Here is a 16,092-nt window from a genome sequence, read left to right on the forward strand (position 1 = left end):
CATGGCGTCCAGTTGCTCACGATACAAGCTCAGTCGACGTTTGAGCTGAGATCACGCTCGGGACTGGAGAACCCCGCGGTGGGGCTGTTCGCTCATTAGGAACTGGCTGAGCTGCCGTGTTCATAGCCCCCTTTTTGTCCCCACCTGAGCTCCTTTCTTGAGAGGGCTCTCTTCCAACACAAACAAGCTAGAGAGGACCACATGAACTCCTAGTTACGGAGCATTTTGTCTCGCATTATGCAATAAGCATGTACTTAGGAGGCAGTCTGAGGTCATACAGACTAGAACCCATGTGATCCTGGCCCAAGGAAGGGAGCAACTCAAACCTCAACGTCATGGATCAACATGGGACAGTTCGGTGATTCTCGGTGGTCGACGAAAATGCAAAGGCTCCTTACATCATTCTTAGTTTGAGCTTGAGCCACATCCGTATTCCCTCTGAGCGAGATGCACCGTTGTATGTCGTTTTCACAACCGCGGGTTCACCCCTCTAAGCCACTAACCGAGGTACCTATTGCGGGCCAGTCACGGGCGGGACGGGCCCCCGATTTGCCGAAACCGGTGCCAGATGAACCTCGGCCCCGGACCGGTCGCGGACCGTCCTATCTTTTGATAATGATGCCAGGGCCCAGGTGAACATCAAGTCTAAGCTCGCGACATACACTGGTGCCAACTGTGCCTCTTCGTTGATCGAGGAAACACGTTCACCTGTCGCCTGCTTCAAGAAAAGCTTCATCACCGACCGTCATGGCTGCGCAATCGAAGCCTACAATTTCCCCCTGGGGCCGCGCCGTGGCCGGGGCGACTGGTGCTGTTCTCGCCAACGCGCTGGTATACCCTCTCGACATGTAAGTCGATTTTCTGCCCCAAGCTCGTCGCCTCAACTGACACCATCTCTGCGAAGCGTCAAGACTCGCCTTCAAGTCCAGGTCCGTTCCGATGCTACTAAGGGCTCTACCGACGGCGACGAACAACATTACAAGTCCACATGGGATGCGATTTCGCGCATCACAGCCGAAGACGGAGTGAAGGGACTCTACGCTGGCATGAATGGTGCCCTGCTTGGTGTCGCGTCAACCAATTTTGCCTACTTCTACTGGTACACTATCGTCAGGACTCTGTACTTCAAGTCGCGCGGGTCAGACGTGCATCCTTCAACAATCGTGGAGCTTGCGTTGGGAGCCGTCGCTGGCGCCATCGCTCAGATTTTCACCATCCCTGTCGCCGTGGTGACGACACGTCAGCAGACAGCCACAAAGGAGGATCGAAAAGGCCTCCTCGCAACAGCGCGCGAGGTCATCGATGGCCCAGACGGTGTGTCGGGTCTGTGGCGAGGCCTGAAGGCGAGTCTCGTACTTGTCGTCAATCCCGCCATCACCTACGGTGCCTATGAACGACTCAAGGATACCTTCTTCCCAGGCAAGACCACCTTGAGGCCAGCCGAAGCATTTCGTAAGTTTGCAGTTTAGACGCACCCAAGAGCTTCCATCTAACCCATCTCTAGTCCTGGGTGCTATGTCCAAGGCTCTGGCAACGATTGCCACACAGCCGCTCATTGTAGCCAAGGTCGGCCTTCAATCTAAGCCCCCTCCTGCTCGCAATGGCAAGCCTTTCAGCAGTTTCGTGGAGGTGATGAAGTTCATTATCCAGCATGAGGGTATCTTGGGCCTTTTCAAGGGCATTGGCCCCCAGATTTTGAAGGGATTCCTCGTGCAGGGTATCCTGATGACCACAAAGGAGAGGTGAGTATCATTATTGCTCTTGTTCATACGGAAGCTAACCTTATCTTAACACAGAGTGGAACTCATGTTTATTCTCTTCATCCGTTATCTCAAGTCTCTCCGCTTCAGTAAGCTGAGCAAGACTGCAGAAGCAACAGCTGCTTCCGCAACTGCGGTGGCGCACAGCGTCGCGGCCAAGCCGGTGACCACCACGAACTGAATAACAGGACCAGGGATGTTATTGGTGTTTGGGAGAATGGGCTTGGGAATAGAAACGAATGGTTGTATTTATTTCATTTGCTTCAAAAGAACGGGAGCAATGACCGTCCACTTGGATAGCGGAGAAGCACTTATTGAATTGCCCGCCACCTTTCTAGATTTTTTGAGCGATAGCCAGCCTTTGAATGCCCAGTATAGGAGAACTAGACCAGACCTTTTCAATGTGATGATCTTTGTTCGGTAAGCCCAGTTGCTCTCGCCATAAAGCAACGATGACCTGAAGCTCAGACTGCATGCAGACCCACCCGGCACGGGTAGCCTCAGGCATGGACCCTCAGACACTCATGTGAGCAGGGCACGCAGGGCAATTCAACCCGCCTTATGTCAGCAACCTGCCTGCCCCACAACTCTTTCCGTCTAGGGCTTGTCATCAAGAAATCGCACACAAATCTGCCTTTCACTTCGCAACTCCGTGATCCGTCTCCGTCCGACACAGGGAAACTACAGCAGCAATGGCGAGTACGTGCAAACCGGGAATGAAGATGCTGGTCAATACTTGAATCGCTGACACTTTGCAGAGTCCAAGAACTCCTCGCAGCACAACCAGTCGCGCAAGGCGCACCGGAACGGGTACATTCTCAAATTCCGACTCGACGATGCGTTCATAGCTGACCCCCGGACAGTATCAAGAAGCCCAAGACTTCTCGTTACCCCTCGCTGAAGGGCACTGACCCCAAGTTCCGACGAAACCACCGACATGCTCTTCACGGCAACATGAAGGCCCTGGTATGCCCACCACTGCGACCGAAGTCGAAAATATCCGTGCGAGGCAGCGAGCTAACAACCCTAACAGAAGGAGGTCAAGGAGGGCAAGCGCGAGAGTGCTTAAAATGTCGGCAAAGGAAATCGGAGGCGTCATATTGGAACGATCCCAAGGCTCGGTTACGGTACACACACGATAGAACCTACGCAAATGGACGAAGGAAATACCATGCAGTTAGCCTGTTGAAAAGGTGGTTGATGCGAACATGTCCCGGCGAATAGCGTTGTGATGGTCCCGAGTCGACGGTGTTGCTATGTTTCCACGAACATGGAGGTAGACGAGACGGCATGGATTCGTCTGAACTACTTAGCCCAAGCACTGGTGCAATCCCGTGGTGAATTTTTCCGTGATATCTTGCTGATTCCGTCTTTTTGCGCTTGCCGTTGCCAATTTGTGACCAGGTTCGCGGGCGGTATCAGATGGTTCCGGGGCTGGTTCATACCCTGCTCTCGCTTCCACCGTCCGTCATCCAAGAACCACAATCATGAAACATCCGCTTAATTGTCCAGGATGAACGGCCGGGGTCTCTAGTTCGTCGTAAAGTTTAGGTACTCCGTACATCCGCAATAAATGCCAAATTTAGTATTGCCGACTTCTAAAAAACATCCAAGCCTTTGGCGATGACCCTTATCGAATGCAAGGCCGGGTTGTTGAATCCATTCTTGGCCCCCCTGTCTCTGTTTCAGTCGAGGACTGCCGCAAGCCCCCGCTGCCACGTCTTCGAAAGCCTCAGGCAACAACATTCATTGGCCACGGCTTGGTTTGGCGTCGGTTCGCTTGGCCCTTGAGCGGGCACCACCCCCTTAGGTAAGCACAGGGGCTGAGGCCTTCAATAGTTCAGGACGAACACGAACAGCCTCTGCTCCGACATCCCACTGTCCTTTGACGATATTATCGCTAGAGGACGCCGGTCCGTACTTTACAGCGGCGGGATTTAATAAGGATATCTGTGGCCTGCCTGGAAGCAGACTTCGTCCCTTCTTTGCCCACCTGCATCGTTTAACTCGGTATGATTCTCCCCCTCTCCCTTCCCGGCGGGCGCCTCTAAGTCGTACCAGACTGGCGGGCCTTCCCAACAGGGTGGCCCTTTGACAACCTACTGAACCAACCCTCTTTGCTAACCTCACCCGCAGCGCTGCTCTTCACCGGCAGAAATGCCATAATTTGCTGCCTTACTTCAAGTCCAAACTCCTTTGAGGTCAGCCGGTCACTGCAGGAGTCGAGACACGATTCTTGTGTAACATCTTTGCTTGCCGCCGTCATCCACGAGTCTGCGCGCAACACCTTTTTCGCACCGATCTCCCGCCGAGACCTTTCCGCTTCGATAATGCTCAACATGTCTGGAAACCACGTCATTGGAAACAGAAACAGCACGCCCGAGGCTAATACCGCCTCGACCCTGCGACCTCCCTCCTCTAGAGCCGTTGGCTCTGGCCATTCGCTTCGCGCATCTGCCGATATGGCTGCTCTCACTGGCCCATCGCCGGCCAGTCGCATCCGGCCCTCGTCGGACTTCTATGGCCAGGCCCAGCAGAGCCTGGGCCCAGGCAACTCGGAGTCCGATTCGCAGGACAAGATTGCGCAGCAGTGGATCGCCGACATTGACCAGTACGAGACTACACTCGAGGAGATGGCTGCTGCCACCTTGGATCAAGATTTCAAGGACGAGCTCAGCGCCATTGAGCAATGGTTCCGCGTCCTGAGCGAGGCGGAGCGCACTGCCGCCTTGTATGCTCTCTTGCAGCAGACAACCCAGGTCCAGATCCGCTTCTTCATTCAGGTCCTCCAGCAGATGGGGAAGAACCATCCCATGTCAGGGGTCCTCTCCCCTGCAAGCTTCGACAAAGGTTTGTTTGATACCACGTCACCCGAATTGCGCCTCGACTGACCATGAACGTCATGATAGACCCTATGTCGAATCGCCTTAGCGATGCCATGAATAAGCTGAATGTAGATTCCGCCCGCAATTCCATGTCGCGTAACTCGGTTATCGCGCCGTCTAACAAGCGACATTCGGGCCTGGACCCATCTACCATTAGCGCCATGTTTCCCGATGCTGCTGCTGCCATTGCTACCGAGAAGGCCAAGTTCACCCAGCAGACGGGTAACCCCCCGTCTTCGAATCGCAACAGCGCTGCCCTGGATCCCCGCTCATCGATGGCTGCCCCGTCCATCAGCGCACCTCAGGACAACCGTGACGCTGGTCCTGTCAGCTCTCCTTCGCCTTGGAACAGCACTGGCAATGCAGATCAGCCAAGCGCCAAGGGTTCGTCCACCCAGGCTCCCATGGGCCAGTTTGTGCAGCCGGCACCGTCGAGTGGCCTTCGATCCCCCCGTCCTCAGCTGTCAAGCAACAACACAATTCAGAGCACGACGCTCACTGCGCCCGAGAAGAACCCTGCGGATCTGCCGCTGCTCTCCCCATACAATGCCAGCAGTGGCAACTGGGCCTCGATGGTGAACACGCCTATGACTGGTACCTTCAACACCGCCAACACCGGTGGAACACAAGCGGATATGGTTGCCAATGCTACTGCCATGAAGCTTGCAGCCCTTTCCACGGTCAACAACCGATTTGCATTGGATGACGTTCGCAAATACCGTCGCACTAGATCCAACGACGGTGCACCTGGAAATGCCCAGGCCCCGATTTCTGCTGGTCCTCAGCCTGGAATTAGCCTTCCCAGCGCCAACGTCGTTATGATCAACGAACACGGCCAAGTCCTTAGCCGGGAGCAGCTCATGGCCCTCCAGGCCCAGCAGAGCATGAACTTGGGTGGCCAGCGCTCGAGACCCAGCTCTCCTGGACTTGCCTTGCAGACCGGATTGCCCCATATGGCTCCGTTTACTTCGCCGCAGAACAACGGTTTCCTGAGCGCTTATGACGGAGCTTCACCGCTGATGAGCAATGGTCTACAAGCTGTCAACCTGGGAGGACTGAGTGTGAGCGGTCACGAAGGCTACTTGTCGGATCACTCGGATATGGTCCGCGGACGATCCCCTCGTGGACGACGAGGCAGCTCTAAGCCTCCAGAGGATCCGACGGACCCATCTCTCTTGCAGGACATCCCAAGCTGGCTTCGTAGCCTCCGTCTTCACAAGTACACCGACAACCTGAAGGATATGAAGTGGACGGAGCTCATTGAGTTGGACGACAAGGCTTTGGAGGAGCGCGGTGTTAACGCTCTTGGAGCGCGCCGAAAGATGCTCAAGGTCTTTGATCAGGTCAAGGGTAAGTGCTTTCCAGAACATGCAGGATCGAAGTCATGAACTAACCCGTATTGTAGAAGCCAAGGCCGACGGAAAACTAGGCTAGGACCACTAGAACCAGGCATGCAAATACGGAGACCTGCAAAAAATCAATGTGCTTTGGCCATCTTCTTTACAATATTGGGTGTTTTGTGGATTCCGCGGCTTCATACGGACTGTGGGCGCGCGTGAATAGGTGGACGATTGTACTCGGATCAACTCTTATTTTGAACCATGAAAACTACGAGTTTCTACGAGCGATTATGTAGTAGATAGTAACGTCTTTTGTTTAATTCTGAAATTGTTTCAATGTTTAAATTCCGGTCTCAGATCTGTTGTTTGGTTGACATGACGTCCTCGTTGACCTTGGGGGCGGGTGGAGGATCAGGTCCTCACGTGCTTGCTAGCTGAGCCACAGCCTACCGCCACAATATAGCCACACGTTGTGCCCCAGGGCTGCAAACATCTTTCACATCAGAGCAAACCTTGAGAACAACCACCTTTCGCTTCCACCACAAAGTTCAAAAATCGTATCACTACTGGTTTTGAATGGCTGCATCGATGAATCAGGACTTCATGGAGAGGTTGCTACTGACTTTAAAAATTAATAATATGGGCTCTCATACTAACGGTTAGTAGACAAGAGAGTGGTGCTTCGGACGCGGACTCCGATTTGGAGGAGCTGGAGGGCGATATTGCCAAGTTCGACGAGTCTGTTCGAGAATTCCTGGCGACCCAACGCGATGAAGTTGTTCCCTCAGGCGCGACTCGCGCAGGTTATCGTGGAAGAGGAGCTCGAGGCCCGCGAAAAGCTGCAAAACCTCGAGGAGATATCACGGCACGTCTATCCAAAGTGAACCAGGCCTTTCTTAGTGGCGACTACTCTCGCGCTTTAGATCTCGTATTCGAAGTCATCCGAATCAATGCAGAGACTCATCAAGCATGGACAACCTTGTCATCCATCTTTCGGGAACAAGGCGACTTGAGCAAGGCCCTGTCGGCCATGGTCTATGCTGCTCATCTTCGACCCAAGGATGTCAGCGGTTGGCTCCAGTGTGCATCCTTTGCGTTGGATACAATTGGAGATGATGAGGCAGGAAATCTCAATACAGCAAGGCTCTGCTATTCCGCTGCGCTGAGAGCTGATCACACGAATATCGATGCCAGACTTGGCAAGGGCTTGGTCTGTCATAGGCAAGGTCATCTCGCGGCCGCGATTTCTGATTACAAAACTGTCCTCAAGCACCGCCCCTACGATCTAGAGATCGTTAGGAAGCTTGCAGAGGCATGCTTGGACAACAAACAAGCCGATACGGCCGTCCCCAGCGCGATCGCCGCTTACAAGCGGTTCTTCGACCATGAGAAATCAGATCCTTCAGCTGGCATGCAAGCCCCTTGGCACGATATCGGGATTTACGTGGATCTTTTTGCTGCAACTGGCCGCTATCAAGACGCCATTTATCAAGCCAAGTCATTATCCAGGTGGCTGCTGGGTCGCGATGCCGAGACCTTTTGGGACAACTGGCAGTCGGATGACCGTGAGTGGGACGGAGATGATGAACGACGACTCTATGTTCCAGAGTATACAGTCGGAGCCTGGAGTCCCGAACTCTATGGCCAATCGTTTCCATGGGATCTCCGTGCTCGACTGGCCATCTATAGATTTCGCCTTGGTGATGAAGATGAGGCCATGGTGAGTGATCTTGTTATGGGGTTGAGTGAGATGCTGACATGGCTCAACAGAGACATCTATGGTGGTTTGATCCTGTGCTAGAACACACAAAAGAGTTTGCTAGCGATTTCCCCTTCATGGCCTTTGATATGGCTGAAGAACTGGCCCACCGAGGCCACACCCCCCTCGCTATCTCATACTACCAAATTCTGCGAGATCTGCCTGGAGACCCTGACGCAACCATCCTACTACAGTTGGGACGATGCCATTCGGCAATGGGGGAGAACGCAACTGCAGAGGAATACTTTCTCGCTGCCATCGACGCTGACGAAGACCAGATCGATGCCCGTATGAGCTAGCCAATATGTATGAAAAGGCCAGAGAGGACGAAGAGGCCTTGATTCTTGCTGCCGAGGCACTAGCTCTCAGAGAAGCACGAGACCAAAATCTTGACGGTGACCAGAGCCAAGCAGCAGTGCCCGCCCAGCAAAATCGGCGGGTCCCGCGCCGAACCGGGGCTGTGCCTCGGAGGACGGATGCATCTGGTAGGCGTCTTATTCCGCGAAGATACCGACCGAAGCGACTAGCAGGCGCCGATAAGCGTCGTCAAGAGGAGCAAGCTCGCGCTGTGAAGCTGGCTGAGCAGTATGAGGTTGTCCAAGACCTACGGAAACAGATACGAGAAGGTCGGAACGACCTCATCCCTGCTTGGATGGCATCCTCTAAAGAGCTTGTGGACGACTTCCGATCACTAAAGAAGTTCTACACCTGGGACAAATACCTGCATTTCCTCGGCCCGAAAAGTCTCCAACAGAATGAAGCGGATAAGCCACAGACGGAACTGGCTCAGATGTACGAAAGACTTGCAAGAAGTAAGTTCTGGCTGCCTGTGACAAATCGAGACCGTTAGGTACAGGACACTGACCTTGTATGCAGCTCTTGCTCCCCATCCTGGGCACGAGGGCCGTGAGGCGGGAACATCGGAGCTCGATGCTCATCAGGGAATTTCCTTCAACAACTGGCTATATCTGTTCCTCGACTATGCTATTGGACTGGCCATCGCACACCGACGCGACGAGGCATATCAGGTTTGCGAGGCAGCTCGGGACTCTACAGCTTTCCAGGCGCCAGAACATGGCTTCATGATCTACGTCGCCTGGAGTGGTAAGTTAATGATAAAACTGTCTTGGTTGAGGTTGCTAATATGATTAGTTTGTGCTATCTACACAAGTGACGAAGAACGATGTGTGGCGACAGCCCGCCAGTTGATGAGGGAGGGTGCAATGTCCGACTCGTATCGGATGTTTGCCCTTCTTTCAAATCTTTGCCAATCTCCTGTTTCTTGGTACACTTCAGGACCGGCCCAGAAGTATCTGCTTCGACAGATCAAAGCAATGGATGATGCCCACACAGAGAGCGTGGCAAAGGCGGCTGCAGGTGAAGGTACAGAGGTGGCCCTTGATGCTTGTGTTCTCATGCTTTATGGGCACATTCTGTTCACCTCCACGAGTTACACATACGCACTTGGTATGGCCCGAACTTCGAAAACAAAAGGATACAGACTAATGTTTCCTTGCAGGCTACTTTCTCCGTTCTCGTGCATTGGACCCTGATAATTCGATGGTCAACCTCAGTCTGGGTTTGGCGTATGTTCATTACGGTCTCAAGCGTCAATCCACCAATCGTCAATACCTGCTTCTGCAAGGGCAGTCCTTCTTGTCACGATACGCCGAACTCGGATCAATGAATCAAGGGGAAAACAACGGCTTCACCAAAGCCGAGGCATATTACAACATTGGGCGTTTGTACCAACTCTTGGGTATCAACTACCTGGCGCTTGAATACTACTCGAAGGCAAAGAAAGTGTCTCGCGACAGACCAGGAAATGATAGTACCACTGGTGAGCTGGAGGCCATCATGCTGAGCAACGAGTTGATTTCGTTGCTCATCAACCAGAACAACTCGAAGGCTCTGGCTCTACTCAAGGCAAAGATTAGGCTATGAAGGCCTTAATGTGAAATTCGCACTAGCGTTGGTACCTATTTAGGTTTAAGAAATTCGATACCCAGTTTGACAGATGGTTTACATTATGCCAACAAACGTTTAACTCGCTCATTAGCTTCCTCTGTTTGAAAGCTCTGAGAAACAAGATGAATTATAGTCTTGGTATCCAATCAACAACCCTCAAGCGATGACTAGTGTCTACTACCGTCGAGGTAATGAGAGGGTTATTTTATTGGTTTATCAGAGCATCCAAGCCATGGGGTCACCGTCACCAGGATCAAAGATACCATTAGACATCTAAATAGCTTGTTAGTAACCCGTGGAGTTGGAGATCTCCGACTCCAACTTACCATAAAGTCCCAATCCTCACCAAAGTCAAACACTGCATTCGAGGGCAGCTGGCTTTGGTCGACTTCATCCGTTTCCATCTCCGCTGCTGCAGATTCCAATATGGGCAGACATCTCTCCTCGGCTGCCTCTCCAGCTCTAATCATGAATTCGGCCAAGGCATCCCCTGAAAGGCCCTGCAGGAGGCCTTGGATTTGTGCAGCTGCCACGTTAATTCCAAAGTAACCCTTTATGTTGGTCTCCCCGGCCTCGATGCACCGTAGTGACCAAGTCTTTGAATCTTCTAGAGCACATAGCAAGTCTGATCTTAACGGCGCTGGGCATAAGCTTTCTTCCTCTTGAAGTTGATTCTTTAGCTCGATTGCTATGATGAGGCTGGCCTGCCAAGCCACTGTTCGAAAGAAACCAAAGCCGCATATCGTGTAACGTGAGAATTCGTAACGGCTTGAAGGAAAGATATCATTGTCGGAGTGCGTATCGAGGGAAGACTCGGAGGAGGGAGGGTATGCCGCGCACCAGAGCTTGAACGAGGCTTCGACTGACACCTTGCGGGAGAAGGCGTAACATGTCTCGTGGAGTGACGGGCCGAGGAAGGGGAAATGGAGGGCTGAGACATAACGACGCATGATGAAGTCTACCGCACATAGCTCAAATTGGGATGGCGAGCGTCCGGGAGTTGATTTACAGCCGTGAAGGGTTTGGGTCAAGGCCCTGTAAGAAGCCCTGAGCTCTGCATCGATTCGCAAGGTTTCCTTGTAACTTCCCTGGGAACCGATGTTGTTTAGAAGTTTGGCAACATTGAGGCGATCTGGGAAAGTTTTTTGCAAGGCTCTGGCAATGGAAAGCTCCGTGAACTCGTGTTCCGGCCGGGGTGCAGGATCCTCTGCCAAAAGCTGATCATCATCAAAATTACCGGGAGACTCGGTGTCGAAATCATCCAGAGATATGAGCGGAGGACTTCCAGAAGATAGGCTGGACTGTAGAGAAATCTCAAGAATAGTGTTCCACAAGCGTCGGCGCATCTCTGAAACGAACCTTGTTCTTTTCGACAGATGCACAGGGTCTCTATGTAGGCCCATGGACACGGCGGTTCTGTACAGCGAACCAGCGGCAACCCAAGGGGACTCACCACTGACCTGCACCATCTCTCGAGCAAGCAACAGCAAGATGTTGGTTTGTAGGTACTGGATGCCTAAGCGTGACTTGAATTCTGGTTCCGAAACCCAGGCTTGTGCCTCATAGATCCATCGGACAGCCGATACGCGCATCGAGAACTTTTCGTCGTAGGTAAGAGCCCCTAAAGCCAGCACGAGCTTCAACTGAACGAGAAAAGATCGGTCGGGATCGTCTTGGGAGGTATACAGAGCCTCGTACTGTTTTCGGAAAGTCGGGACATGGAGAATTCGGTAGATTCTCTCTGTAGTTCGTAGGTAGCATTCGACGAGCTCATCTGTGACCCTTCTGGGGGGCAGTTGAGTCGTCAAAGATGTTGGCCAAGGAGGTGCTCGGCGCGCCTTGATGAGTCTCGCCAAAGCCTTGCACTTGATTAAGTAGGTGACAATAGGGGAATTTTCATGCGCAAATTTCTCAAGCATCTCGTGCATATCCTTGAGCTGGTAGTTGTTAGTTTAGTATCACGGGAGAGAAGACCACTCACCAACGTCATTGTGTAGACAAAATGGCTTTGCCCAAAAAGGCGGGTTTTATGTGAGATCCCACGTGTGATAGGCAAAGCTCGACCGAATATATGACTTTCGGAGTAAAAATGAAAGGTGCCGCCTATTCGTGATGATGTTGTTTCTATGTTCGAGGTGGGCGTCGAAACCATCGACTGGGAGGACCCCGAACGGCCCCTTGATAGCTGGTCTTCTAGTTGACGAATTCTAGACCTCAATGCCTCGACATCTTGACCGGATGGTGGAGTAGGTAAGGTAGACGCGCTTGTCAATGTGGGCTCCAAAGATGTTGCGGAATGACTAGGAGCTGTCGAAGCGCTGCTCGTGTTGGAGGCTTGATCCCGGGATGTCGGCATGAATGCGTCATAAGCCTCTGTAGATATGGTGGGTGCATTATGCGAAGCAGAGTGGCTGAGCTCAAAGCCTCGACCTCGCACCTGGAGAGGGTGGTTCTCATAGATGCAAGCATCGTTTCTGGAGCGTACGCAGTTGCTGCAAGGCACCTCTCGGTTGCACCGAATCTTGCGTTTTCTGCAAAGAGAGCATGAACTATAACAATACGCAACGGATTAGTAGACGAGACTTTTTGAGAACGTTTGGCGTACACGGCTGGCCGTCTGCGGCGACGTTCGGGTTCACTCATCGTTGAGATCTTGATGTAGGTTGTTGACACGGGTTCGGGCTTATCCAGACCGAGAGAACAAATGAAGCTTTGAAGAGAGTAGGCGATTAATCTCAGACGAAAGAGCTACGGTTCGTCAAGACGGAGCGGAAATCCCGACCCCGATGTTGATTGACCGACATTCTTGCATTGATGTTTGCGACAACTCAGGCGGAGGAGATGGGGCAGGAATTGCGCTTTGGGTCACTATGGTCCGCCATTTGCCGACTCCGATCCCCGACTCCGGCTCCACCCCGATTCTGACCCACAGTAAGGGGACTGTATCTCCGAATCTCTCTTGATCGATAGTTGTATAAAATGGTAAAAGGATCTTGATTGTGAATGTTTGTAGTTCTTCATCTTCAGTACCTACTCATACAAGAAATTTTAACTAGGCAACTTATTATTGTTTGATTCTCCCTCCTATCCTTCTCTTTGGCCAAACTCTGCCTCCTCACTACTTACAATACACTTACAACATGTCGACTACCAACCTCCGCAATCACAACCAAGACGAAAACCGCACCAAAAACTCCGTTAATGGCACTGAATCAGGAGAAAAGGGCATCTCTTCCGAGTCCTCTAATGCCAATCACCCTGGAGAAGTGCCGGATGGTGGCCTGCAAGCCTGGCTTGTAGCCGCTGGAGGCGCATGCATTTTCTTCTCGTGCCTTGGCTTTGCGAATTCTTTTGGAGTCCTACAAGAGTACTACATGACTCACCAACTCCGTGGAGAGTCAGCCGACAAGGTGGCCTGGATTGGATCCATGTCGACCTTCATCCAGTTCGCCGCAGGTGCTATAGGAGGGCCGATGTTCGATCGCTTTGGGGTGAGGGTAAGTTCTAGAACATGGCGAGCCGTTGATATAAAACTTACATTAACAATGAAAGGTTATTCGACCCGCCGCTCTGTGTTATATATTCGCCACCATGATGACTAGTCTCTGTACTAAGTATTGGCAGTTCATGCTCGCACAAGGCGTGCTCATGGGCGTAGCTATGGCATTTATGCAGCTTCCTGCGTTTGCAGCTGTTTCGCAATACTTCGACAAGAAGCGAGCAGCTGCGTTTGGAGTCGTCGTCTCCGGCTCCTCGATCGGCGGAGTCGTGTTTCCAATCGCCTTGTCCAAAATGTTGAACGACTCCTCTATTGGATTCGGCTGGTCAGTCCGTATCATGGGGTTCGTCATGATACCGCTGATGGGGTTCTCATGCTTGACGGTCAAACCGCGCCTGCCGCCGAGGACAACATCCTTCTTCATTGCTGAAGCGTTCAAGAACACGAGGTATCTTCTCCTGATAAGCTCCCTGTTCTTCATGTTCCTCGGCATGTTCACTCCCTTGTTCTTCATTCCGACATACGCCGTGACAAGAGGCATGAAGCCAGCATTGGCCTCGTATTTGCTGGCAATGACCAACGCAGCCTCAACCTTTGGTCGGATCATCCCGGGTGTTCTCGCTGACAAGTACGGGCGGCTGAATATGTATACGCTGGGTGGGCTCAGCACTGGCATCGTTATCTTCTGCCTAAACGAGACCAAAAGCACACCCGCGCTGATTGTTTATGCTATCGTCTTTGGTTTCACTTCCGGCACGATTATCTCTGGAGCATCTGCAGCCTTTACTCTCGTGACAAAGGACTCTCGCGACAATGGGACATATATGGGGATGGGGATGGCGCTCAGTTCTTTTGCAGCCCTCATTGGCCCACCTGTGAACGGAGCACTGATTGACAAGTATGGAGGATTCTTTCAAGTTTCAGTATTCAGTGGTGTGATGTGTTTGGTTGGCGGGTTTGTGGGTTTACTCACAAAGATAACAACAACCCAAGGAATCTTTGGAAACGTGTAGTAGGGGACGTCTTCCAGACGAGGAATTCTTTTATGCGCTTATATAGTGAAGCATCCGAGCTGCTGCTGAAGGGTTTCATCTATTGTTAAATGAAGAACACTGAGTTCAATCTACGTAATAAGTTGTAAATGACCGTAGCTGGCGAGGATTACACTACCCAGCGCCCCGCCCCCGAACCCTGTCTCTTACTCCCTTATCCCTCGCGAGAGGTGGTTGGCAGAAGCTACAGGGCTTCTTCGGCGAAGAATTCCCCGGTCGCGACAGCTCAGAAACGAGCTTCCAGTCGTCTCTGGCAGAGAAGGTCTGAACGCATTCATACAGCCACAGCCGCCCGGCCATGGGCCACAACTACTCTAACACGACCGATCCTGCTCGAAATCCCTCGCTGACACGCATTCAGAAAATTCTTCAAACCACCACTGCCTTGGAACTTGTATCGCGTGATGATACATACGCCGCCAAAACTACCCCTACACCATGTCTCTCGTAAGCCTCCTGGTTTTCCCTTGGCCCTGGGCGAGCAGGAACCACTAGCAAGACGAAGTAGAACTTGTTAGGCGATAGTCTTTCGGACCAGGAGGGACCAACATAATCCTCCCAACCTGTTTCCCCTTCGCTAATTACCACACAGTGCAAGGCTCGAATGTCTTCCTCGCCGCCTCGGTCGAATCTCATCCATCCCACCACGCTTCCACTTTTCATGGCCCTGAGAGTTTCATCCTTCCCTATGTGAAGACCCTTTGAGATCCGCACAACTGAGGCCAGGATTTCCAGGTAGTCTACGTCCAGCGCAATATCACCATGCAATCGCAAATTTCACTATGTTTGAGCTAGCTACGCTGACTCTCATACTCGATTCTCCCCGAGTAGGCCATCCAAGGCCATGATGGTACGCGCTGTTTCTCGAACTTTATCGGCGTCATCACCTCCTCGGAGCGCTTCCATAGCAGACTTCTGTGAAGTTGGTCCGCGAATATGCCGAACCCGCTTTTTGTCCGGGAGAATTCCGCAGGTCGGGATTCGAGTCCCGAAATGGCGATTGGCCTATCTGCTAATTTAGTAATGCCGAGGCCCGAATAGGTCATGACAATGTCCTCAAATATTAAGTCCGGAAGACTGGGGTCAAGTCGTGACGCGGTGCGAGGGAAATCCAAATGGCCTAGCTAGTTTAAGTACCTAGTAGAGCTAGTAAATATTCATACGCAATCCCCAGTCAGCAGTCTAATTAAATATATATATATTAAATAAAAGATATTAAATATTTTAAAAAGCTTTAATTATATTATATATTAATTTAGTAAAAGCAAATAATAGTATTATAACCTAATAGGCCTTATATTATATAAAAATATAATATATTTAGGTAATATATTAATTAAGCTAATAAACCTCTTTTATTAAATTAAGCCTTATATAATAGCTCTAAGGGTAGTTATATGCCTTTAATATTAGGCTAAGTAATCTCTAAATTATTAATATACTAGGCCTAATTAAAAAGGCTATATTATAACTTAAAAAAAAAAAAAAGATTCCCTTAAAAATAATAAAATAAGTAATATATATAAATTAAAAAATAAGCCTAACTTATTAATAATTAAGAGTCTTATATATAAATTAATAATTATTAATTAAAATATTAAGTAAAAAAATACTTATTAATTACTCCTTAAATAATAATAATAAATATAAATATAAAATTAGCTTTTAATAATAATTAAGTTACCTAGTTTAATATCTTTAAGATAAAAATAAAAAACTAAGATTTATAAGTTTATATTAATTTATTAATTAAAAATAAGCTTAGCTTTATATTAAATCTTTTTATAAAGTTAAATATATAAAATATAAAAAAAAAAGCTTAAAAACTA

The 16,092-nt window shown here is 50.6% G+C and overlaps 5 protein-coding genes across 5 annotated transcripts; 4 read left to right on the plus strand and 1 right to left on the minus strand.

Annotated features, from left to right (window-relative positions):
* Positions 1–747: 747 nt before the first annotated feature.
* Positions 748–1,941, plus strand: MRS44_010403 (uncharacterized protein; the record flags this gene model as incomplete). Its single annotated transcript, XM_046276452.2, has 4 exons — positions 748–848; positions 905–1,452; positions 1,505–1,742; positions 1,797–1,941. 4 exons carry the CDS (start codon positions 748–750, stop codon positions 1,939–1,941), a joined length of 1,032 nt encoding a protein of 343 aa, XP_046131149.1.
* Positions 1,942–3,397: 1,456 nt separating this feature from the next.
* On the plus strand, positions 3,398–6,079 carry MRS44_010404 (uncharacterized protein; the record flags this gene model as incomplete). The annotated part of the gene is made up of 5 exons (XM_065620107.1): positions 3,398–3,570; positions 3,620–3,673; positions 3,946–4,610; positions 4,670–5,995; positions 6,051–6,079. 5 exons carry the CDS (start codon positions 3,398–3,400, stop codon positions 6,077–6,079), a joined length of 2,247 nt encoding a protein of 748 aa, XP_065476296.1.
* Positions 6,080–6,573: 494 nt separating this feature from the next.
* MRS44_010405 (uncharacterized protein) lies at positions 6,574–9,688 on the plus strand (the record flags this gene model as incomplete). Its single annotated transcript, XM_065620108.1, has 7 exons — positions 6,574–6,596; positions 6,652–7,705; positions 7,756–8,032; positions 8,107–8,556; positions 8,621–8,848; positions 8,897–9,211; positions 9,264–9,688. 7 exons carry the CDS (start codon positions 6,574–6,576, stop codon positions 9,686–9,688), a joined length of 2,772 nt encoding a protein of 923 aa, XP_065476297.1.
* A 240-nt stretch (positions 9,689–9,928) lies between these two features.
* Positions 9,929–12,355, minus strand: MRS44_010406 (uncharacterized protein; the record flags this gene model as incomplete). Its single annotated transcript, XM_065620109.1, has 4 exons — positions 9,929–9,985; positions 10,039–11,649; positions 11,694–12,186; positions 12,318–12,355. 4 exons carry the CDS (start codon positions 12,353–12,355, stop codon positions 9,929–9,931), a joined length of 2,199 nt encoding a protein of 732 aa, XP_065476298.1.
* A 497-nt stretch (positions 12,356–12,852) lies between these two features.
* MRS44_010407 (uncharacterized protein) lies at positions 12,853–14,531 on the plus strand (the record flags this gene model as incomplete). The annotated part of the gene is made up of 3 exons (XM_065620110.1): positions 12,853–13,209; positions 13,337–14,166; positions 14,363–14,531. The coding sequence occupies 3 exons, from the start codon at positions 12,853–12,855 to the stop codon at positions 14,529–14,531; spliced, it is 1,356 nt and encodes a 451-aa protein (XP_065476299.1).
* Between the last annotated feature and the right edge of the window lie 1,561 nt (positions 14,532–16,092).

The sequence above is a fragment of the Fusarium solani genome, assembly GCF_023522795.1.
Source record: "Fusarium solani strain SB1 chromosome Unknown bctg00000006, whole genome shotgun sequence".
Classification (NCBI taxonomy): domain Eukaryota; kingdom Fungi; phylum Ascomycota; class Sordariomycetes; order Hypocreales; family Nectriaceae; genus Fusarium; species Fusarium solani.